A 25,242-nucleotide genomic window follows, 5' to 3' on the forward strand; every position below is an offset into this window, starting at 1 on the left:
ACAGACCTCTAATTACTTTTTCTAAATTCCTTAATATTATTGACTACTTCTTATGGTTATGTTGTATTATAAATTAGTCTCTCTTTACCAGAGTGTCCTACTCTTTAGGTGTGGCTAATGTTTTAAGAGTATATACCAGAAAAACATTTATGTGATGTAAGTAGTTTTGGAGCTATTATTCCACATTACTTAAATGGATATCTTCCATCATTCTAAAACTTCAATTTATACACTTTTGAAAAGTATAGACTTAATTCTGCTTTGTTAAGTCGGCTTGAGTACATGGTAGATTATTGATTTCCAAGGAAAGTTGTATTTAAAAATCTAGGAGATTCACTTAATTTTCATTTTAAACAAGATACTAACTCAATTTCAAGATAGAGAGTTATAATGAAATCCCAACTTCCTAAAAAATGAAAACGAGAGATCTGTGGGCTAGAAGCAGTACTTCATAGCAAATTTTAATTTGATTTATCATTTAAATTATCTTGTTTAATGACTTCAGCATGTGCAAATAGTCATGTGCGGGTAAGTCAACATTTATTAAACATTGGTATAAATATAAAATCATTTAAAATAATTTTTATCACTATCAAAATATCATTAAATGTCAAATCAAAGATGTAGATAAGCCTTGAAAATAAAATTAATTCTAATGCATATATCCTGTGTTGGCTAGGCTGTGCTAATATGTATATACAAGCTATTGAGAGTTTTCTAATGTTCAACAACCTTGGGGTTACCTTGAGTTAAATAGTAGGGAAGTAATATATTATAACTAATAGCTTTAATTTTGGCATTAATAATGTTACTGAGAAAAGGCAATCAAACGGAGCAGCTCATCAATAGTAGAGATTTTGATTAAAACCTTATAGGAAATAACTTCAGAAACTGTCTAAATATAGGCTCAGATACTTGATTAGTGTGAAATAGAGCATTGTTTAGTCATGTTTAATTTCAGTTTGTTACACAGTTAAACACAAAGAAACTCAATGGTTATGACATCAATTCACTGTATTTCTTTATCTGGTTAAGACTTAAAGTGAATTTGTCACTTTATCCTTTGTACTTTTTGCTTTTATTGGTATTAGTGTCATGTTCAGAGAATGAAATTTATGAGTTTTTTAAATAACATTTGTTTCTTTTTTTAACCTTTCTTAGTTATGGGTGACTTCAAAGTAGAAAAAGCAATTGATTTTTTAATCTTATTTATTTATTTATTTATTTATTTGAGACAGAGTCTTACTCTGTTGCCTGGGCTAGAGTGCAGTGGCATCATCAAAGTTCACTGCAACCTCAAACTCCTGGGTTCAAGCAATACCTCCTGCCTCAGCCTTCCAAGTAGCTGAGACTACAGGTGTTTGCCACCACACCTGGATAATTTTTCTGTTTTTTTTTTTTGTTTGTTTTTTGTAGAGATGGGGTCTCACTGTTGCTCCGGCTGTTCTCAAACCCCTGATGTCAAGTGATCCTCCCACCTCAGCCTGCCAAAGTGCTAGGCATGAGCCACCATGCCCAGCCTGATTTTTTTAGCATTACAACTTAGGTGTTCTATAGAAGTGACAAGGTTTATGATTTTTTTGTTGTTGTTTAAGTTTTGAAAACTTGGTCTACGGCCATACCAACCTGCCTAATCTCATCCAAAAACTGACAAACTTGGTTCAAGTCTATATTTTGTGTTAACTTTTTAAGGGCAAATGGTTTAGTAAATGCAGGAAGTATGCAAAGAGAGACTCTAAGTAATCTTTGCCATTCAAGCTAGAAAGCTTAAGAGAAATAATTAGATTTCATCATTTAAGTTTCTTTAACTTTTATAAGTTTCTCATCAATTACTTCAAAGCACTAGATGGATAAAATTCAAGGACCCAGACTATAAAAAACTTTCCATATATTAAGGTTCATACTTGAGCCTTGAGTCTTAGAAATCATGATAAATTCTGTCCCATGCATTTTAAAATTTTCTGTTCAAACTGGTTCTTCGTGAATAGACAGTCTGTCTAGAATAGTGATTCTCAACCTTGGCAGTACATTAGAATCACCTGTGAAATTCAAACTATTGTGACTGAATCTGAGCTATGAATGTGGGAGTGGAGCCAGGTATCTGAGGTGTTAAAAGTATCCCAGTTGATTCTGATGTGCTGTCATGTTTGAGAACCTTTGGTCTAGAGGGGCTTTGGTGGTTTCTATTTGTTTTCATTTTCCAACTATTTGAAATGCTGTTGGTAAAAGGAACAGTTGGTCTGTAATTGGTTTGTTCTTAAAAGAACTATGAAGCATGCCAGTGAAAATTGCCAAAACATTCCCTAGGAGGAGTACATTTTGTTTAGTTCAAAACCAAATTGCTTGTTTTTTATCAATAGAACATAGGTTGGGCGATCAGCTTGGGAAAATCATTTGATATCTCTGGACCTCCTTTCTTTTCTATAAAATAAGGAAGCAGAACCAGGTAGTGACTTTAATCACATTTCTATACTCTGTCTTCTATAATGGAAGTGTGATTTGTTTTTCTAATTTCAGAATCTTTAGTAATTCTGCTATCTGTGGCAGCAGCCTATTCTGTTTTTGCATTATCATATTACACTCCTATTCAACTTTTTAAGTTTTTAGTTTGAATTGGCTTGCTGATAATATTTGGTATCTCTGGAGCATGTATCTCAGTTGCTTTGATAGATATTAAATAAACCCTTTAATTAAATCTCTGATTCCAGCTCTTTTTTCTTTTAAATTCTATGGTTAAAATTTTTTGATGTAGTTTAAAATGAGAACTTTGTAATCAAAGTTTTATATAGAGTTTTTTGGGAGATGTGAAATTAGAACATATACATAGTTAAATTAGAACATGGATGTGTATGCCATAATATACATTTGTTTAGTAATTTACATATTATCCAAGTCAATCCTCTTAAGGTAGGTATGCATGTTATCACAGTTCCCCAGAGAAATTAGTTGACAACATATATGTTGTCATTATTCTCGATTTACTTGACGTTTGCTAGATCTTGTAGAGATTCTTCACTAATCAAAATACGATCTTAAGCTTAATAGTGAAAGAATGTATGTTTGTCTTTTAATTCCAAAGGCCAGGAACTCATACATAAACAGATAGTATACAGTTTTAGTTTCCTATGCTCTTGGAAAGTAGACTATATAAGATTAGAATAAGAAGAAAAATGCTGAATAATAGGTTATCATTCATCTATCTATAATCTATAAGACTTATGAGACATACTATATGTACTAGGTGGTTTTGATTTTTTAATTAAAATTCGTTGATGCCTTTTGCTAATGTTTTCAGATTTTGAGGTATTAATTTCTATAATAATTCTGAGCTTTAGTGTTATATGTCAGAAAACTAAGGTGATGCTCTTGAAATTTTTTTTAGCAGAATACCAGTGTGATATATCATATTTTTATTATACTTGAGTTTATATTGTAGGATAATATAGTTTAGGTATATGTTTGAATAATTTAGATATGTAGATGTGCATATATTGTATGATCATATTAATGAAGTCTATTTTTGTTTTTTGTTCGAAGCTGAAACTGTAATTTCTCCCTTAAGTGTGAAAGCTTCTTCAATCTTTTCCATCTGTCTCCTTCTCTTCCTCTTCCACCTAACTCCAACACTTAAATAATACTTAGCTGAGTGACATTAAGATGGTTCATGTCATTTTAAATACTTGAATTCTTTAAATTAAAGCATATCATTGAGTGGCATTTAGCAATTTTAACAACGTCCAGCATCAAACATTTTAGGAGAGGAAAGAACAGTAACACATCCAGTGGAAACTGATGGCATTTCAGGAGGCAGAAGGTAATTATTAAAATTAGAATGTTTTAAGTTTGAATAATATTTGGTGTTGACCAGCCTTGGTGCCCTGAAGCCTGAAGAAAAAAACACTCAAGTGGTTCATAAAAGTTGGCTTGGAGAGATGGATCAAGGCAGTAACTACCAGTTTGGTTCTTTACCACACTGACGTAGGATTATGATTGGAAAGGATAGCACCAAAATCAATTGTAGGGTAAAGAAAGATAAAGGTAAACCTAATAGCGCCCTGACAGAGAGATCTCTTTATATGTACTTCTACTGCCAGTGTCAGATGCACGATATTGCTAAAGGTAGAGGAGATACTATAAAACCTATTTGTTGCTATATAGTTGAGGCTGCCAAATAGCTTAGAAGTAGTAAGATGGGCTCTTCATCATAGTATTTAGCAAGCATAGAAGACCTGACCACAGAAATCAAATAGTTTCACTTTTAATAAAATACTGTGTTCTCTCGGATAAATGACATTCCCTTCTCTTATAGTAAATTCTTAACTATTTCAATTAAGCCTCTTTTGCTATATTTATGGCTATGTGGTAAGAAATTTTAGTGTAATTGGTGCTGCTTGTTCGAAACCTTATTATTTCTGTTGTAATTTTTTACTTTTTAAACTCTTTACTCAACTCTTACTCAAACTCTTTACTCAAACTCTTTACTATGAAGTAACACACTATTCTTTTTTGCCTAAACATTATTTAAATTGAAATTTGTGAGTGGGTGTTTATTCCATTATGGGAAAAGAAAATATCTTAAAAGTAGGTATCCCTTTAGAAATTTTGGCTAATTCAAAGAGGGCAAAAGTCTGTGACTATAAGAATTTCTTGATATGAAAGGTTGGTATTAAAGGCATTCTCTTGAAATCACCACTTTATTTCTAATATGGAAAAATTATAACTTGGTATTTTTTTAAGCTAATGTATATTGAAATATTTATTTATATACATTTTCAGAAATGTTCTCTAAATTTACTGGAGTAAAACAGAATGGTTCTCCTTCGAAAGAGAATGTGAAGGTAAGTTAATTTTTTATTTATACCTTCGAATTTAAAAAGTACATATGTTATAACTCACTGGTATAGTAATAGCTTTCTTTAAAATTGGTTTTTATTTTATTTACATGAAAAAAGTTGTCATTGTTTTTAGCTTATCAACTAAATGTTCAAATATTTCTTCCTAAAGAAGATTGACTAGAGAAACTATTTGGTTTCATCTTTCTAATAAGATATAACTGTTAAATAAGTCAAACAGATAAGATATATAAAACAAATTCCAGAAGCATCAGCTTATCCTTGAGAATCTAAGTACAGAGGGATGGCCTTGATATCCCCAGTGTGTGCACAGAACTGTGTGTATAGAAAGGGGAAATTTATCAAAAAGGGAGTAGGACAATGGTACCTAGGGTTTCTACAGATAAAGGTTATATTAATAATTGCCAGATACCAATTTTAGCACTTTTTAGTAGTTGACATGCTTTGGAAAGAATAGAAGTAATTTTATTTTTTTACTAATTCAGGTTATCATTCTCACATAAAATTTTGTTCTTTTGTACCCATTCCAAATATGGAAATACATTCTGTGTGACTTGCACAGAAAAATAAAATAAACAAATAATGGAAATACAGTAAATTTATTGAACAGTATCTATGTTAGGGAAATACCATGTGCACATATAGTAGTAACATTCATTGGGTGTCGGGCAGATGGAGGGATGGGTCTATTCACACCTAATGGGTGTGATGGGCACCACCTGGGGGATGGACGCGCTTGAAGCTCTGACTTGGGTGGAGCAAAGGCAATATATGTAGCCTAAACATTTGTATTCCAGTAATATGCTGAAATAAAAAAAATTTAAAAATTTTTTTAAAAAAAACAATAAATAACGCTATCTTGAAAGGGCTCTAAATTGTGAAAAAGGATATAATCACACAGTTAAGAGATTATATGATTAGTACTATAGTAATCTATATGAAAATATTTTTTAGAAAATGTAGAAGGAATACATACTCCCTGAAGGAGGGACAGGCTTCATAGAGGAGATAAAGCTTAAAATGAATTTATTTATTTATTTGTTTGTTTGTTTGACAAGGTCTCTGTTGCCCGGGTTAGCATGCAGTGGCATAATCACTCAAACTCCTGGGCTCAAAAGATCCCCCTGCCTCAGCCTCCCAAGTAGCTAGGACTACAGGCACGCACCAGCACACCAGCTACATTTTGCACTTTTTGTAGAGATGGCATCTAGCTATGTTGTCCAGGCTGGTCTTAAACTCCTGGCCTCAGGCAATCCTCTCACCTCTGCCTCTCAAAGTGCTAGGAGGTATGAACCACTGTCTCTGGCCTTAAAATGGGTTTTAAAGAATGGGGAAGCAATGGTTAGTATGTTGACATACAGATTAGGAGCTTATTTTTTAAAAAAAGGTAATAACATGAAGAGAGGCAGAAAAAGCACAGAAGTTATATTCAGAGAAATGTGGAAGCTGAGAGTGTTTTTAAGGGATTAGATGGTTTGAGTTGTATAACTGGGAGGTCAGTAAACACCTAAGTGAAGTGTTAATATTTAATTTGGTAGGCGGGAGTGAACTCTCAAAGAGCTCTTCCTAGTATTCCTTTTGAATAGGAAAAAGCTATAGATGGTCTGTATTGCCAATGGTATTAGTGGAATAAAAAAATTTTGTCAAGTTATGAAGGAACTTTGGAAGCATTCTCCATATATAACATGTAGAATGCCACCTTTATGGTCTGTTTGTGGCCAAAAGTTTTTCAGTTTCACTCACTAAGGAACAAAATGGCCATTTATGATAAAAGATAGTATATACTAATCTGTAGGTTAATACATAATGAATGTATGTGTGTAGTTCAGAAAGTGATTTTATATTCTGGTTGAAACCTGAGCATTTGAATTTTAAACTTTGGGCTTGGATCTACATTATTGTGATAAATATTCCTATGACATTTGTTTTATTCAGCATTTATTCAGAATTTGATAGTCTTGTGGGTCACCTTCATGTAATTTGAAATTTCTCTCCTTATGTCTATAATTCATTAAGGAAAAGGGGGCAAAAAAGTGAATTAGTCTCTAGATTTGGTGTATGTGTATATATGTATATTGTATATCAAATATATATATATTTGTATATTATATGTATATATTTTTTCCACATCAGACAGGCAATGTGCTGATGTGGTAACAGGGTTTGAGGGAGGCACATCTCACACATGCATTGTGAAAACCCAATGATCATGCTTATGAACTATGAAAGTATCTTTAGATTTGATATAAAAGCTCAGTTTTTATTTTTAGTGACCCCGGGAAAGCTTTTAAAAATGAGTAGCACTGTTTAATAACATATATGTAAATCCATGTGTGTACTTGTAACCAAGATCATAGGCTTTGACTAACTCTACCTCTTATCATATGCTATATGACAGCCAAGTTATTTAATCTTTTTAAACCTTAGTTTCCTCATCTGTAAGATAGGGATAATTATATCTTATAGGTGTGTGTGACTTAAATAATATAGTATTTAAAAGGTAGTATTAAATTACCTTCTTGCCTCTTGTGTTTCTGTACTTTAGTTATACTTGTGTGGTTAAAACTCTGAATGATAACTTTATTTGACTTTGTCTTAGCAGGTGCAATATTCTGCGCAAGAAACAATCTCAGCTAAAACTACCCTTATTCATCATACCACACATTCTTGTGTAATACCACCAAATCACCACCAGTCAGCATTTAATTATCAAGAATTAGAACATTTACAGACTATGAAAAACACTTCACCTTTACAAATTCTGCCTCTTACAGGTAAGAAATTAACAAATAAACAACTGCGATTAAGTTGTTCTAACTTCTAAACCTCTATAATATATGAAAATGCTATAGTCATCTTAAATATCTGGGAAATACTGAAAATTATGACTAGTAAATCTAGGTTAGAAGTAATCACTGAAGCGTATTGTTAGAAATTATCTGCTTTATACTGATAGGCACTCATTACATTTGAAAGAAAGAAAATTATATATATAGTTCACACACAGTTTACTTTCATGTAAATTGTATGCATTGGCATGTGAGCTATAAAAACACAAACAAACAAAAAAAACAAACAAAAAACCTGTCACTGCCAAAGTACATATTCCCAAGTTCTGAGCAAACGTGGGAAACGCTGCTCTAACTTCTATGACATCTGTGTGGGTTAGAAAGATGGGATGGAATAAGGAAAAGATATTTAAAGATTCTGTAGCTAAAGAAATGAAGTTATATATATCAGAAATAGTTTATAGTTAAGGAAACTTGGGCTAGAAATACTTGCCTAGTGGTTGCTATTTACCAAAATATCTCCCAAGACTGGCTAACTTTTAATATTTTTAGATTCATTTGACTTTATAAATATTTTGTCTGTTTGTCTTGTCAGAAGTGAAGGTATTACCTGTCTCAACTTGGTTCCTGGGGGAGAGGGGGTGTATATGGCACAAAGGATACTTCTGTGATATTGATGAGATCAGCCTAGAGAGTGCCCGAACCTTTAAACAATGCATTTAGGCCTAGATTGGAGGCAGGTGTGAATATTCCTTGTCCATGTCTCCTTCCCTCCAGGCTATTCCCTGGTTTCCATTTGGCCTCCCAAGGGCGGAGGCATCTCCCCAGCAGAAGAAATTTCTAAACTGTTTTACTGCAACACAGATTAGGAGGAACAGAGAGAAGTTTTGATCCTCTGTTACTTTCAGCATAAAATCCCCCTACTATTTCTGTGTTTGGACATTCCATTTTTGCCTTTAACTCAAATGGTATCTCTTCATTGTGGGGAAGGGAATGGAGATCAAGAGAGAAAATACCTAAGTCCACACTGTAGGGCATTCTAGGAAGAGAATAAACAAACATGCAAATTATGAAATATTTATACCCATCCTTTTCTGGATATAGATTTTCAAGATACCTATATGTATGTACCATAACTGAAGATATGAAAGACATAGGTTATAAATTACCTTGCGCTACATTTGGGTGTTTTATTTTGTATACAACAAGGAGCTTCATACAGGAGCATAGCAAAATCAGCTTTTATATTAGAAAGAGATTGCTGCTTATTATTTACAGGATGGATTAAGATAGGGATGCCCTAATATAGTTAGGACCAAGTAAGGAAGCTGAGTGCTATAGCCTAGGAAAGAAATTATTATGACCAAAATTAAAGCAGTGAGTATAGAAAGGATGTGGATATATTAGGTATTTTGTGGCAGAATTGATAGACTTTGTTAGAATGAATGACTTACCAGGATATTATCTAAAATAGTTGGATTGAAAATAGGAAGCACAGCTCATTTTGGACATATTAGAGGTATTATAGAATATCTAATTGGAAATATAAAACTAGGAATAGGTTTCTGGAACTAACAGAATATCACAGGAATTGTGATTTAGCAGTTATCAGTGTGTAGAAGCTACTTGAAGCCATGAGATGATTAAATACCCAGGAAAATATGCAGAGCAGGAAGGGAAAATCTTAGTTACAAAACTCTAGGAGTAAAAATAGAAGAAATGAATAAGTTAAAAGGAGAGGTAATTAAAGGTAGGAGAAAAAGGAAAAATGCTATAATAGAAGCCCAGGAAGATAGGTTTTTAGAAGGAAGTCATAGGGATGGAGGGGAGGGGGAAAAATAACGGAAGGAAGTCATCATCAGGAGTATCACATACTGCAGAGCATTAAAGTCAGATGAGGAATGCAGAGAGAGGATTAAGTTGGCAAAGTGTGAAGTTTTGCTTTTGCAAAACCTTTTTTTAGTAGCCACTGTGATTGGGACAGAAGCCAAATTGTTGTAAGTTGAGAAGTAATGGAATCTGGATGTAGTGAATGTAAATCATTCTTTTAATAAGTTTGTTGGTAAGGAGAATGGGAAGATAGTTGTGGCTTTAACAGAAAGATAGATTTTTTTTTTTTTTTTTTTTTTTTTTTTGGTGGAGTAGGAAAGGTTGTTTTGTTTTTGAGGTTTTGAGTCTGAGAGATTTGAACATGTTTGAAGATTGATTAGAAAAAGCCAAAGTAGGGAGAAGTTGCTGTTTTCACTAGAGAATGTTTATAGAAGAATGGTAAAGATAGCTTTGCCTTTGGAAAGGAATAAAGACAATGAAAAATAATGGTAAGATGTTCTTTTATTCTTATTTTAAGAAAATACCCTGTCTATGAAAAGTCAGGCTTTTCATACCTAAATCTTCAGTAAGGACCAGTTTATTATAAATATTTCTTCAGATTCTATTTTTATGATGCTTATGAGCAACATAATGTGTACACAGATTTGGATGATGCTACAGTTGTTATTCTATTGCAGTTAGCAAGTTTTTCAGAACCAGGGTGGTTTGCACTTGCTAACTGTAGGTGACACTATGCCCAAGGGAAATTGCAAATGTTTATTAAGCTATAAAATGCATAGTCATTTTCTTTTCTGAAGTTTAATCTCAGTGGAAATAAATTTTTGGTTAAACCTTACCTTAAATTTAAATGATGAAAGTAACAAATTTTTATACTGAAGTTTTCTTCTTATTGGAGAAATAAACAAAATAAATGATTTAAGAAATTGAATTTTTAAGTGTCATTGGTTTTCATCACCTCCCCCATCATGTCCACATGAAATGGAAGATGTTTAATTTTTTTAACTTGTAAATTGAAGTTTTTAGTCACAAAAGATTACTAACCTTATCCTTAAAATGTATCCTTTCTCCGTCTCAGAAAAATCACTGAATTATATTGAGGTTTTTTTAAAAAAGAAATATTTATGCTGTTACCTCAACATGAATTCACAATGGCAAATAAAAAGGTAAATCAAGGAGTTTTCTACCTCATAGGAGCTATAAAGAACTGGTATATAAAGTAAAAATAATATGCCCTAAAAGAAGTAAAAGTGAAATTTAAGGAGATAAGGAAGGTAGAATGACCTGATCTCTTTGGCAGATGCATATTTTACAGAGTAAGTATCACTTGAACTGGATTTCAGAGAAAAAAAATAAGACTTACCTATGTATATCTAGGATTGAAAGGCATTTGGATGGAGGAAACAACACGAATGTGAAGGTATTTAGGCAACTAATAATTCAACGTGATTAAAGCTTGAGTTGGATAAACAAAACAATTTTAAAAGGTCGACCAGAGTCAGACCATTTAAACCTTGAAGTTTAGACCCTTTGGACTTAGTGATAACTGTGTAGTCAGCGGCGAGCCAATGAAGGTTTTTTGAGCAAAAGGTATGCTTCAAGGTATTTAATCTGCCAATATTATGTAGGTCAGTTGAGGGAAAGGAGTATTGAGATCAGAGGAGGAGGAGACCAATTGGGCCGTTACAATAGTAGAAATAAAATGAAGTAAAGTTATGGAAAGAAAGAAAGGGGGAAAGTTGAAAAAAATTGCAAGAGTGGAATGAGTAGATCTGCAAATTAGGAACACATGCTAGGTTAATAAGAGGGATATAAACTTTGGTGGCTCTCAAGTTACTGGCTGGATACTGGTCCAGGCTGACCAACCTGGAACACAGATGAAGAATAGGTTTTTGAGGAAAGATGAGTTTTATAGGGTTTTGAGGTATGAGAGGATCATTCACAGAAAAATGTTTTTCAGAGTTGGACTGTTGACAGACACACTTCCCAGGCCTCTGTGACACTATTCTCTTGACCAGCCCATCTCTCTGAATGTTCCTTATAGGTATCTATTTATCTACCTACCTTTAGATGTTGATAATACTCTGAATTACATCCTTAAGCTGCTTTTCTTTTTATTCTACTCCAGAGCTGCTTAACCATGTTCCAAAGCACAGGCTTATTGGGCTAGTGTTCCCTTCAGCTCTCATAGCAGCCTTCCCGTTTACCGAGGTGTGCCCAGACATTGATCATTTTCTACATATGACATGTAAAAGGTTGGAAAGTGGTGCTCTATACATTCTTCCTGGTCAATTTTGGCATCTGTGACTTCTAGTCTCATTTTTACAACTCAGGCATATCTAAGGCCCTAGGCACATTTATACAACTGTACTGAATGTCTTTATTTAAACATCACATAAGTATTGTAAACGCAGCATGTAAAAACTGAATTCCCCCTTTCAGTTCCCAAATTCTAATCCTTCCCCCTTAATTCTTTTTTTTTTTTTTTTGGAGACAGAGTCTTGCTCTGTTGCCCAGGCTAGAGTGCTGTGGTGTCAGCCTAGCTCATAACAACCTCAAACTCCCGGGCTCAAGCAATCCTTCTGCTTCAGCCTCCCAAGTAGCTGGGACTACAGGCATTTGCCACCATGCCTGCTTAATTTTTTTTCTATATATATTTTTTAGTTGTCCAGATCATTTCTTTCTATTTTTATAGAGACGGGGGGGGGGGTCTTGCTGTTGCTCAGGCTGGTCTCGAACTCCTGACCTTGAGGGATCCTCCCCCCTCCTCCTCCCAGAGTGCTAGGATCACAAGCATGAGCCACCACACCTGGCCCCCCTTAATTCTTTTTTTTTTTTTTTTTTTTTTTGAGACAGAGTCTCACTTTGTTGCCCAGGCTAGAGTGAGTGCCGTGGCGTCAGCCTAGCTCACAGCAACCTCAAACTCCTGAGCTCAAGGGATCCTCCTGTCTCAGCCTCCCGAGTAGTTGGGACTACAGGCATGCACCACCATGCCTGGCTAATTTTTTTGATATATATATTTTTAGCTGTCCATATGATTTCTTTCTATTTTTAGTAGAGATGGGGTCTCGCTCTTGCTCAGGCTGGTCTCGAACTCCTGAGCTCAAACGATCCGCCCACCTCGGCCTCCCAGAGTGCTGGGATTACAGGCGTGAGCCACCGCGCCCGGCCCCTTAATTCTTGATAATGATACTATCACCACTTACCAACTGAGAGTTAGTAAGTTGAGAGTCATTTTAGAATTTACTTCACTTACCATGTATACTTTTTCTACTTCCTAAACAATATCTGACTCCAAGCAGAGAAGAGAAGATAGTTCTGTATGTATAGCTTTTCTCGCTATTTTTCCACTCTTTATTGAACTGGGAAACCATAGGTACATTGGGCTGTGTAGGGACATACAAATTTAAAATGTGTGCTTTCATTAACATGTCCTTTGACAGTGTTTTGTCTCACCCTCCTTTCCCTTGATGTTCCTTGCTCTCTTCTTGCTGCAACTTCAAAGAGTGCGATTTAGCCAGAAAATCAGTCAAGGGATTGATGAGTGGTAGAAGCTTAAATGAAAGTTCCTATAATATGTATGTCCAGGATTTTGTGAGCTTGAGTTAGTTAACAAAAACAGCAATTTAGTTTTTACTTAGAGAGGAGGAAAATAGAAAAAAAGAAAAAAATTTAGTTTTGATTTGTCCCCTCTGTCCTTTAGATACTAGTTAGGACCTATAGACAGGAACTAGAGAGAATTGAAACAGAAATTATCAATTAAGCTTCTTTTCTTTCCTTCTTTCCTTTCTTTCCTTCTTTCCTTCCTTCTTTTCTTCCTTCCTTCCTTTCCTCTCTGTCTCCCCCCCTTCCTTCCTTCCTTCCTTCCTTTTCTCTTCTCGCTCTTCTCTTCTCTTTTCTCTTGTCTTCTCTTTTCTTTCTTTTCTTTCTTTCTTCCACAGGTCTCATTCTGTTGCCCACGCTGGCGTATAGCTCACTGCAGCCTTGAACTCCTAGGCTCAGGTGATCCTCCTGCCTCAGCCTCTCAAGTAGCTGGGGCTACAGGCGTGCACCACTGTGCCCAGACAATTTTTTTTATTTTTTGTAGAGATGGGTTCTCACTATGTTGCCCAGCCTGGTCTTAAACTGTTGACCTCAAGTGATCCTTCTGCCTCAGCCTCCCAAAGTGCTGGGATTACAGGCATGAACTACTGCCCCCGAGTTGACTTAAATAATAAGGAATTTGGTTAGCCTACATAACCAGTAGTACAAATATAAGTCAATCTTTTAGTCATGGCTTTATCAGAGTTGAAACTCTATTTCTGAAGTTAATCTTCACCCATAATAGTAAATGAAACATTTGTATGAAATCCCAAGAATTAACGAGATTGCATAGTTTGTTCTCTTCACCTCAGAGAGTCAAACTTTTTCTCTTTTAACCCTATTCCCTTGCTAGCTATTATGGCAGTCTTGTATCTCAGTTCTTCTGTTCTCTGTGTTTTATTTGTTTTCAAATTGGCCATCCAGACAGCATCTGTCCCTGGAAGCCTTACATTGGCTTAGGAGGTCTGTTCTTCCCAAATGAGTTATTGTTGGGGAGATGGAACAACCATTGACTTGGCCTAAACACCATCCACCTCTGGAGCTGAGGTCGGTCTATAAACGGGAGAGTGCTATAGCGTGGGGACAGATAAAACATATTTTAGTGGGTGAGTCACGATGTCTGCTATACTTAATGCTGACTAAAACAAACAAAAACAACAAAAAGAAGAAAAAATAAATGGGGTAAATGTCAAGTAAGAAATGTTGGTTTTACAGTATAGCAAGTCCTCAAGTAGGAGTACTCCAAAGTTAAGACGCATCAAAAAAATCAGTCACTTTGTTTTCATAGTGTCTGACCTGGAAGGAAAAAAATCAAATTCTTAGTAAGATGAAATATTTTAATTATACTATTCTAAAAATGTGTGCTTCTAGGTGATTCTAAACAGTTGTTGAATGGCCTAACTGTGATGCACCCATCTGGTGACAATGACACAATGGCTGTAGAATCTGAATGTCAAGTTCCTATGCAGAAGGTAAAAGTAATGCTATTTTTTCTCACAAGTCTTGAAGGGAATTAAAATTGGGTCTAGAAGTGGTATTTTAAGCCCTAATGTGAATAAGATTTTGGATCTCTAAGCCTAATTTCTTTTCTTTTTTTCTTTCTTTTCTTTCTTTTTTTTTTTTTTTTTGAGACAGAGTCTCACTCTGTTGCCCAGGCTAGAATGAGTACTGTGGCGTCAGCCTAGCTCACAGCAACCTCAAACTCCTGGGCTTAAGCGATCCTCCTGCTTCAGCCTCCTGAGTAGCTGGGACTACAGGCATGCACCACCATGCCCGGCTAATTTTTTCTATATATATTTTTAACTGTCCATATAATTTCTTTCTATTTTTAGTAGAGACGGAGTCTTGCTCTTGCTCAGGCTGGTCTTGAACTCCTGAGCTCAAACAATCCTCCCGCCTCGGCCTCCCAAAGTGCTAGGATTACAGGCGTGAGCCACCGTGCCCGGCCTCTAAGCCTAATTTTTACCTCTGTAATTTAAAAAATTACCTGTGAGGAACACCCTACCTCTACCCATTGGTCTTCATGCTTGTGTTTAGTTGAAAATTCTATAATGTTGGTATTTGCCAGCTATCCAAATTTTAAAGCATGTCATAAAACTATCTTTTAGAATCTATTCTAGAGATATCTATGAAATCTGGGGGATTTCCTAATGGAGCCTTATGTACACTTTATCTTCAAACTACACACTGATAATATTCTTCAAACAAATATTCTGGATGTTTGGGATACATTAGATACATCAGATACTTTTCTAGGTGTTCTCAGAAACTGACTATGAACAGGATATTTATATAACCCCCCCACCATTTCTTTTTACCTCACAAGTACTTCAGAGGACAAATCTTAGCCTTAGTGTTTAAGATTATTGTTTAGGGACACTTAGGCAATCTAACATTTCACCGCAGGAACATACTGCTTTGGCCCTTGTGCTTTCTTAGTATCTTTGATTTTTTTACATAATTCTCTGCTAATCATTATTAGCATTAAAGACCAGCTATGTCTGATGTTGGTGTTTTATTATTGATAGGCATGCATAAGAATTATTTTAAAAGTGCCTTTTCTAAAAAAAAAAAAAAAAAACAAGATGGAGGCAAGGCAAGTTCCAACTGATTACAACCAAGATGGTGGAGAAATAGAGGTGTCACGCTGATTTCAGGAAAACATCACCCCTTCCATGAATATTTCTCCTCTTATTTAACCTATAATTAAGCCATTGCTTAAATAGAAAGGCAACAGGAACCAGAGGACCGGTTCTCTTGCGCAGGGAGAACTAGCCTCTGCTCTGCCTGTGGAGTAGACTTTCTATAGTTTCTGAATAAATCTCACTTTCATTTTTTAAAAAAGTGCCTTTTCTGACAACCAACATTAGTTTTTAATTTTATTGTTTTACTTAATAATGGAAGTATCATCCATCCCCTTTAGGATGAAAAGAATAAATTTCTTAAACATTTGATTTACTGTGTACTGTAATCTTTATGTTTCTAATTTAACAAAACCTCGTAATTTTGAGTGGCCCAAAATAAAGTTTAAAAACAAGAAGAAAATTTCCAAAAGAGCAAAGAGGTTACAGCAAAAGTAAGCACCAAAACATCGACTCTGTCATACCATTGACACTTGTGCTGCAGGTGAAAATCAGTAAAATTTTAGAATGAAAGCTTAAGAAATGGGATTGTGTAGCCTGTTTTCTTCACAACAAAGGGTCAAGTAAACTATTTCTAATCTTGACATCTTTGCCACCCTTGCTTCCTTCCTGTCAGCAGTATTAACACTTATTGAAAAGAGAGGCAACAAAATTTTGGTGCTAGAAGAAATCTGTGATAATTGGTCTTTATGAATAAATTGCAGCCCAGATGGTTCAAGCATCTTGACCAAGTAAGAAAAGGAATTAAAATAAATTATTTCAACAAACTCTCAACTTCTTATCTTTCTACTCAGGAGCCCTAGCTTTGCCATTCTTTCTTCTCTTATTTACTTCTGCCTCAGGAAAAGATATCCCTTCTTGCCAAGACTAACCTATCCATCTCTGTTCTTAACTTTTTCATTCAACAGATTTATTGTGGACTTCTGTCATCTCTGTAGCCTCTATCCATTATTACTTTTTGTCTTATTTTCCTACCACTTGTTTACATCTTAAACTGGAGTTTCTCAGCTATAGCACTATTGACATTTCAGGCTGACCAAATTTTTTATTTTTTAGAGACAGGGACTCACTATGTTGCCTGGACTGGTCTCCAGCTCCTCAACTTAAGCAATCCTCCTGCCTCAGCCTCCTGAACAGCTGGGAATATAGGCACATGCCACTGTGCCTGGCTTGAATAAATTTTTTGTTGGGGGTGGGTCTATGCATTATAGAAACCCTCGCCTCTACCTGCTAGATGCCAATAGTACCCTTGCCCCCAGCCTCCTGTGACAACCGATACGTCTACTGACATTGCCAACTATCCTCCTGGAAAGGGGTCACCTCCAGTTAAGAGTCAATGTATTCATTTTGTCTGGTATCTAGTTATTCCCCTGTGCCTGTAATTTTTCCCCCAAGGAAACCAGTGACTTCTAAAATAGTTGCATCCCTCCTAAAGTCTTGATGGGGCATGAAACCAGTCTTCCACTTTTTTCTGATTGAACATACACTATGGTGATTTTGGTTATAGTCTCTATGCAGATGACTCAAATATATACTTCTAGACCTGACCTCTCATAAGTTTTAACATTTTTGACAACTTCTCAGTCCCCTACAGCCAAAGAGTTGTTAAATTCTTTGAGTTTTACTTCTAAAGATAGCTCCTTTTCCCTTCTCATCAGAAAAACTAGGCATTTTTGCCTTAATCTGAGCTCTTTTAACATACCTAGTCCTGGTCTGACTTACTTGAGACTCTCTTTCCTCTAATCCATTCCAATCTTAACATTCTTATATTAGTCCTCTTGATGTGTACTGCTCTGATCATATCACTCATCTGTATGAAAGCTTTAGTGGTTTCCAACTTCTGCCACCAGCATGAAGATAAAGCACCATTACGTTGTGACCCCAATCTAACTTCTCAGTCTTCACTAATATGCTCTGTAATTCATTGCAACTGAACTAGTCATTTCTTTCCAGATACACCTACTAGTACCTTTGATTGTATTCTTTCTTCCACAAGGAATGCTTTCCATCCTCATCTATCCCTGTCAGAAGTCTTCTCACAGGTATCTTGTGATACCTGATAAACTTTCCTATACTTCAAATCACATGTGAACTTTCTCTCCTGTTTTAGGGTTTGTCAAAATTTCATTGCAATGAAATAATAATTTCAGGACACAGAGCCAGAGACCAGGGTTTCATCCTCCTTTTATTCCCTATTAAATATACAGTTGGCCCTCCATGCAATCAACCATGGGTTGAAAATATTTGGGAAAAAAATTGCATCTGTACTGAACATGTACAGATTATTTTCTTGTCATTATTCCCCAAACAATATAGTATAACAACTATTTATGTAACATTTATATTGTATTATGTATTGTAAGTAATCTAGAGATGATTTAAAGTATATGGGAAGATGTGCATAGATTATATGCAAATACTATGCCATTTGACATCAGGGACTTGAGCATCCACAGATTTTGGTATCCAAGGGAGGTACTGGCACCAATCTCCCAGGGATATGGAGGGATGACTATACTACCTGTCTTGTTTCAAATCTCTGTCAGAAGGTGAGATTCTTTAGCTGACTGAGTAGTCACATGAAACCTGGAACTGGTATTTAGGCCATTCCATTGGTAGCGACAAAAACAGATTTTATTGGCAACTTATAGGAACAACTTTAAAAACACAACTGGGTAACCACTGGTGAAGATCTTTGTGTGTGGTGGGGTATGGGAAGGGATGTTACAACTCCTAGTAATTTGAATGACTTGGTATTTTAAAATGTAAGATATCTTGTTAACAAGTCTTTTAAATTGCTTACGTGTTGAAAGAATAATGCTTGGGGTTATTTGGTTAAGTAAATAAAATATATTATTAAAATTAAATTTACTTAAAAATTTTTTTAGTGTGGCTACTAGAAAATTTTAAATTAACATACATAAGACATAGCTATGTCAGAGGTTTCTCAACAAACTCCACATCATTCTTAGGACATAATCTTACTTTGCCTTTTATTAATCATTTGTGTATTTATTTTATTTTCTCTATAGGATCATAAGTATCTTAATTACATTGAATGGTTTATGTTTACATCCCCTGCAAATTATTATGCAGTTATATATGTGTGTATCTTAAATTGAAATAATTGGTGAGCATGCTACTTTAATTTAGTCTTAGATGAATAATTGAGTTTAGATAATGATCTGTTATCATGTTTTCTTATTTTTTTCTGGCCTTAAGTAACCTTTTAGCTTAAGTTTAGTAAAAATACACGAAGGCCTTTGGAATCTTAATTTGATCCATTACTGTATCAATATATATTGTCTTCCTTCCAAAACTTGGCTGACACATGTAGACTGAATCAAATATTTGTTTTAGGATATAAAGATTAAGAATGCAGACTCTTGGAAAAGTTTAGGTAAACCAGTGAAAACATCGGGTATGCTGAAATCCTCAGATGAACTCTTCAACCAATTTAGAAAAGCAGCCATAGAAAAAGAAGTAAAAGCTAGAACAGAGGAACTTATACGGAAACATATGGAACAAAACACAAAGGAACCAAAAGTATCTCAAGAAAATCAGAGGTATGTAATTTACTAGATTAAAGGAGGCCTTGGGAGGTATAGCCATGTATTTTAAATATGTTAAATTTCTTATCTGTCAAATGACTATGATTCAGCCATTTAGTAGAACACTGAGCACATTGTGATTGCAAAAAGTACGTTTCTATTGATAATTTTTCCAATAGTAGTATCTATCTTGAAGAAGATAGAAATAATCAAGTGATTAAGCTAGAAAAGATATCAATACTTAAATTACTAAATTATAAAGACATTATTTTCCAGGAATGTCTTAAAGTTTTTCCATTCTACATGTAAGAAGATAGTAGTTCACCTTTGATACAGTTTTCCAAAACATTTTCTTTGATAATATAGATTATCCTATGTAAAATTTGACACATCAGTATAAAACCTAAAAATAATGTTATAATATGAAAATGGGTATCTAGTATATTGCTTTATATTTGTCATTTAATAACATATCTTTGTAATAAAAACTTTTAAGGAACTTAAAACCTACTTTGAGCTATATGGTTTCTTTAAGGGACCTTGGAAATGGATTGACTCCAGAATCTTTTTCAAATAAAACGCAAAACAAGTGCCATGGAGAAGAGCAGAAAGAACATCAGCAGTCATTGGAAGCTCAAGATAAATGTAAACTCTGGCATCTCGAAGACCGTAATTTAGCAAGGGAGAAAGAGCAAGAGCGGAGGAGAAGAGAAGCAGTAAGTGAATTTTAGTTTACTAAATCTAACAAAGGCAAGAGTTAACAGAACATAGTCTTATGTTCAAAGATATGTTCAGGGTAATTTTTCAGTTACAGTGGAATTACTTCTTTAGTGAGGATAAAGTTCTAAAATCACAGCTTAAAATAAAAATTTCTTAGTCAAAAGAGGCAAACATAATGCAATAATAGAGCCTGGATTCAGATCCTGCTTCTGTCATTTACTAGACTTTTGGACCTTGGCAATTTATTTAACCTCTCTGTGACTCAATTTCCTCACCTGTAAAGTCGGCCTAATAAGGCCTATTGTGAAGGTGAAATGAATTTACATGTATTAAGTACATGGGAAAATGCCTGGCATATAGTTGAAGTAATTTATCACTTCATAGTAATATTATTGCTCTTGAAAAATCTGTAAACCGCCTATTAATTGTGACCAAAAGATATGCCATCTGGAGGCTGAAGCGGGATAATCGCTTAAGAACAAGAGTTTGAGCCTAGACGATATATGGAGACCCTGGATTTCTTTTTTTTTTTTTTAAGAGGCAGGTTTTCACTCTGTTGCTGGGCTGGAGTGCAGCAGCATGATCAGAACTCACTGGAACCTGAAACTCCTGGGCTTAAGTGATCCTCCTGCCTCAGCCTCCCGAGTAGCTGGGACTACAGGTGTATACCACCACACGCAGCTAATTTTTCTATTTTTTGTAGAGACGAGGTCTCACTTTTGCTTAAACTGGTCTCAAACCCCTGACCTCAAGCGATCCTCCTGCCTCAGCTTCCCAGAGTGCTAGGATTACAGGTGTGAACCACTGTGCCTGGCCAAAGTCTTGGTATCAGGTGTTTAGACCAATTACATGCAATATGATCATTGACATGGTTAAGTTTGAGTTCACCATCTTGCTATTCGTTTTCTGTTTGTCCTGTCTGTTCCTGTTCTCTCTTTTTTTCTTCTCTGCCTTCTTCTGTGTTAATAAGTATTTTAAAGAATTCCATTTTATCTCCTTCATTAGCCTATTATCAGTAACTCTTTGTTTTCTTATTTTAGTGGTTGCTTCAGGATTTATAGTATATAACTTTAACTTATCACCCTCTACTTTCTATTTATGTTATATCATTTCACGTTTAATGTAAGAGCTTTACAATAACGTACTTCCATTTCTCCCCTCTCAGCCTTATGCTGTCTATTGCTTAAACACTCAAATTATCCCTTAAAAATTTTAAATAATAATTTCTTAAAGATTTTATATTTACCTGTGCAGTTACCATTTCCAGTGCTCTTCATTCCTTTGTTCAGATCCAGATTTCTAAATAGTATAATTTTCCTTTTTCCAAAAGACTTCCTGTTAACATTTTTATAGTATGAGTCCACTGGTGATAAATTCTTTCAGCTTTTGTGTCTCTGAAAATGCCTTTATTTGGCCTTTATTTTTTTTTTTTCATTGAGAGACTATTTTTTAGAGCAGTTTTAGGTTCATAGCAAAATTGAGCTGAACATACAGAGTTACCACATACTGTACTCGCTTTCTCTCCACATACATACCCTCTCCCACCATCAACATCAACACATCATTGTCAACCTTAGTTTATCAAGCAAAGTCCATAGTTTACATTATGGTTCACTCCGTGTAGTTTCTGTGCGTTTTGACATTTGTGTGATGACACACATCAACCATTAAAGTTCCATACAGAATAATTTGCCTGCCCTAAAACTTCCCTATGCCCCACCTATTTATCCCTCCCTCTCAAAACCCTGGCAACCACTGATATTTTTACTGTCTCCATAGTTTTGCCTTTTCCAAAATGTTATATAGTTGGAATCATACAGTATGTAGCCTTTTAAAATTATCTTCTTTCACTTAGCAATGTGCATTTAGGGTTCCTCTGTATCTTTTTGTGGCTTAATAGTTCATTTCTTTTAAACAATTAATTATTTTAATTGACAGTTAAAATTGTATATATTTATGGTATACATGATGTTTTGAAACATATGAAACATTGTGGAATGGCTACATCAAGCTAATTAACATGCATTGGCTCACTTTTTTTTTTTTTTTTTTTTTTTTTGTGGTGAGAACCCTTAAAAATCTATCCATAGTGATTTTTGAGCATACAATACATTGCTATAGTTACCATATAGTACATTAGATCTCTTCAATTTATTGCCATCTGAACTTTTGTATTCTTTGAACAATACTCCCTCCCCTCCTTAGCCCCTGGTAACCACCATTCTATTCTCATTTTCTATGGGTTCAGCTTTTTAAGATTCCACATATAAGTGAGGTCATATGGTATTTATCTTTCTGTGCTTAGCTTATTTCACTTAACATAATGCCCTTTAGGTTCATCCAGGTTGTTGCAAATGACAGGATATCCTTTTTAATGACTGAATAGTATTCCATTGCATACTATTCCAATATATACCATATTTCCTCTATCCATCCAGCCATTTATGGACACTTAGGTTGATTCCATATCTTGGCTATTGTGATAGTTCATTTCTTTTTGGCACAGAATCATATTCCATTATATGGATGTACCACAGTTTAGTAATTTATTTACTTAATTGAAAGACATCTTGGTTACTTCCAAGTTATGGCAATATGAATAAAGCCACTATAAATATTTGTGTGGATGTGTTTTCAACTCGCCTTCAATTTTTTTGAAAGACATTTTGGTTGAATAAAAAATTCTAGATTGTTAGTATTTTTTCTTTCAGTACTTATAAAGATACTCCTTCAATGTCTCATTGTTTGTGTTGTTTCGGATGAGAAATCTGATAACATTATCTTTGTTCCTTTGTACAGAACATGTCTTTCCTCCACTGCTTTTAACATTTGTATCAATCACTGGGTTTCAGCAATTGTTTTCTTCATGTTTCTTGTGCTTTGTTGAGTTTATTGGATATGTGTGTTTATAGTTTTCATCAAGCTTGGAAAAATTTTGGCCATTATTTCTTCAAATAATGTCCCCCTCATTCCCTTTTCAGGACTCTAATTACTCATGTATTAGGCCACTTAAAGTAGTCTCACAGCTCACATTAATGATGCTCTTTTCATTTTTTAAATTCTTTTTTTCCTTTTGGGTTTCATTTTGGATAAATCCACTAATATTTTCTTCAGTGTCTGTAATCTTCTGTTAATCCCATCCAGTATTTTTCATCTCAGTCTCTTCTTTGTAGATAGTGTTTTTCTGTTTCTTTGCATACCTGGCAACCATTAATGCCAGATTTTGCACATTTTACCTTGTTGGGTGCTAGGTATTTTTATAATCCTGGAAAAGACATGTAAATTCATAGGACATATGAGAACATTAGTTTGAGAAGAAAAGAGCCATTGGCTTTGGCTATAGTATTGGTTAAAATACAAATTAATTTTCTAGACAGTAATGAACAAAAGTTTTGTCAGCCTCATATTTTAAAATAATAAGATAGAAACAAATTGCATATAACAGTGCTGTAACATATGGTAGAGTTTACATTAGAACAGTGTGGTCTGTTTTATTTTGTTTTGTTTTGTTTTTGAGGTAGGGTCTGTTTTGTTCCTCGAGCTAGAGTGCAGTGATGTCATTATAGCTCGCTGAAACTTCAAACTGGGCTTGAGCAATCCCTCTGCCTCAGCCTCCCGAGTAGCTACATGCCACCATGCCTGGCTAATTTTTCTATTAGAGACGGGGTCTTGCTATGTTGCTTAGGCTGGTCTCAAATTTCTGGCCTCAAGCAATCCTCCTGCATCAGCCTCCCAAAGTGTGAGGATTACAAGTGTAAACCACCGTGCCTGGCCTGACCAGTGTTGTCTTATGGAACTTTCTACAGTGATAGAAATTGCTTTGCCTATATAGTCAAATCAATAGCAGCTAGGCACATATGGCTATTGAGCAGTTGAAATGTGGCTAAGGCAACTGAGAAACTGAATTTTAAACTTTATTTAATTTTAATTAATTTACATTTAAATAGCAACTTTTTGATATTGTCTTAATTTTGTGGTTTTTAGGAACTCATTATTAAATGTCATTAATACTTGACCAGAAGTTTTTCTCTAGTGACCTAAGAATTTCTCCTGTTGGCACTTGCAAGGACATGACTTCAGCCTCCCCAAGCGTTTTCATAGCAGCCTAGTTGCCACTGAACAACCCAACTGGGTAACCTGATATAATCCCCAATATCGTAAGCACTTTTCTGGAAATTGACTAGACTTGGAATCCATGGAAATGTGACTAATAATGTCACATCCTAGCAGTTCAATAAGTGTCAACCTGATTTTAGATCTACCTGCTATCATTCTTGACAGCCCAACCTCTTATCTTGATGTTGACAGATTCATACTCTAAAAAGCTATGTTACAGGCCAGGCGTAGTGGCTCACACCTGTAATCCTAGCACCCTGGGAAGCCGAGGTGGGAGGATCATTTGAGGTCAGGCATTTGAGGTTGCTGTGAGCTAGGCTGATGCCATGGAACTCTAACCTGGGCAACAGAGCAAGATTCTGTCAATCAGTAAATCAATCAATAAACTAACTAACTATAAAAACTTGACACTTAGCAGAGCTTCCAAAAGTTCACTTCATGCCAGTTCCCTTGACCAAGTTTTTGAATAGTTGAAGAGTATATTAAGACCACGGAGAAAGGAATCCAGAGAACATTAGCTAGTATTAAAATCATGGTATCTAAGGTTAATTGTATAGAGAATAACCACTTTTCTATCAATAATTGTTCTACATGCACAGATTTTAGTCAATATGGAAGAAAGTCTAAAATAAGCCTATCCATACAACCTTTAAATAAAAACAGGTTTCATTACATAGTCTTCAAATTTTGCAGTATGTCTGGATACTTATAGCAGTATCGCATGATATTTAAACTAGGACAACATATCCAACTCTTATTTTGGAGGCTTAAAAAGAACTTTGAGGAACTATCTAGGAAGACATTTGGCATCCTAGGAACTGGGCATTAGGAAGGTAGCCTGGGTTAGGATTTAAGAAGTATCCTTTGTCTCCAAGGCAAATTTTAAGAAATTTTTGTAGTTTGTAAGAGTTAGACATACTTTTTTTTTTTGTTTTGTTTTTGTTTTTGTTTTTGTTTTTTTTTGAGACAGAGTCTCACTTTGTTGCCCAGGCTAGAGTGAGTGCCGTGGCGTCAGTCTAGCTCACAGCAACCTCAAACTCCTGAGCTCAAGGGATCCTCCTGTCTCAGCCTCCCGAGTAGTTGCATGCACCACCATGCCCGGCTAATTTTTTCTATATATATATTTTTAGCTGTCCATATAATTTCTTTCTATTTTTAGTAG

At 35.0% G+C, this 25,242-nt stretch overlaps 1 protein-coding gene and 1 non-coding gene across 2 annotated transcripts in view; one reads left to right on the plus strand and one right to left on the minus strand.

Moving 5' to 3' along the window:
• The window catches only part of BRDT (bromodomain testis associated), a 45,208-nt gene that overhangs the window by 18,709 nt on the left and 1,257 nt on the right, over positions 1–25,242 (plus strand). Inside the window, 6 exon segments of the mRNA XM_069478203.1 lie at positions 4,777–4,838; positions 5,808–5,853; positions 7,451–7,627; positions 14,423–14,523; positions 19,054–19,259; positions 19,780–19,960. Coding sequence (XP_069334304.1) covers positions 4,777–4,838; positions 5,808–5,853; positions 7,451–7,627; positions 14,423–14,523; positions 19,054–19,259; positions 19,780–19,960 — 773 coding nt within the window.
• On the minus strand, positions 6,981–7,085 carry LOC138391217 (small nucleolar RNA U13). The gene has a single exon (XR_011234825.1). It is a non-coding gene; the product is annotated as a small nucleolar RNA U13 (small nucleolar RNA).

The sequence above is a fragment of the Eulemur rufifrons genome, chromosome 8 (assembly GCF_041146395.1).
Source record: "Eulemur rufifrons isolate Redbay chromosome 8, OSU_ERuf_1, whole genome shotgun sequence".
Classification (NCBI taxonomy): Eukaryota; Metazoa; Chordata; class Mammalia; order Primates; family Lemuridae; genus Eulemur; species Eulemur rufifrons.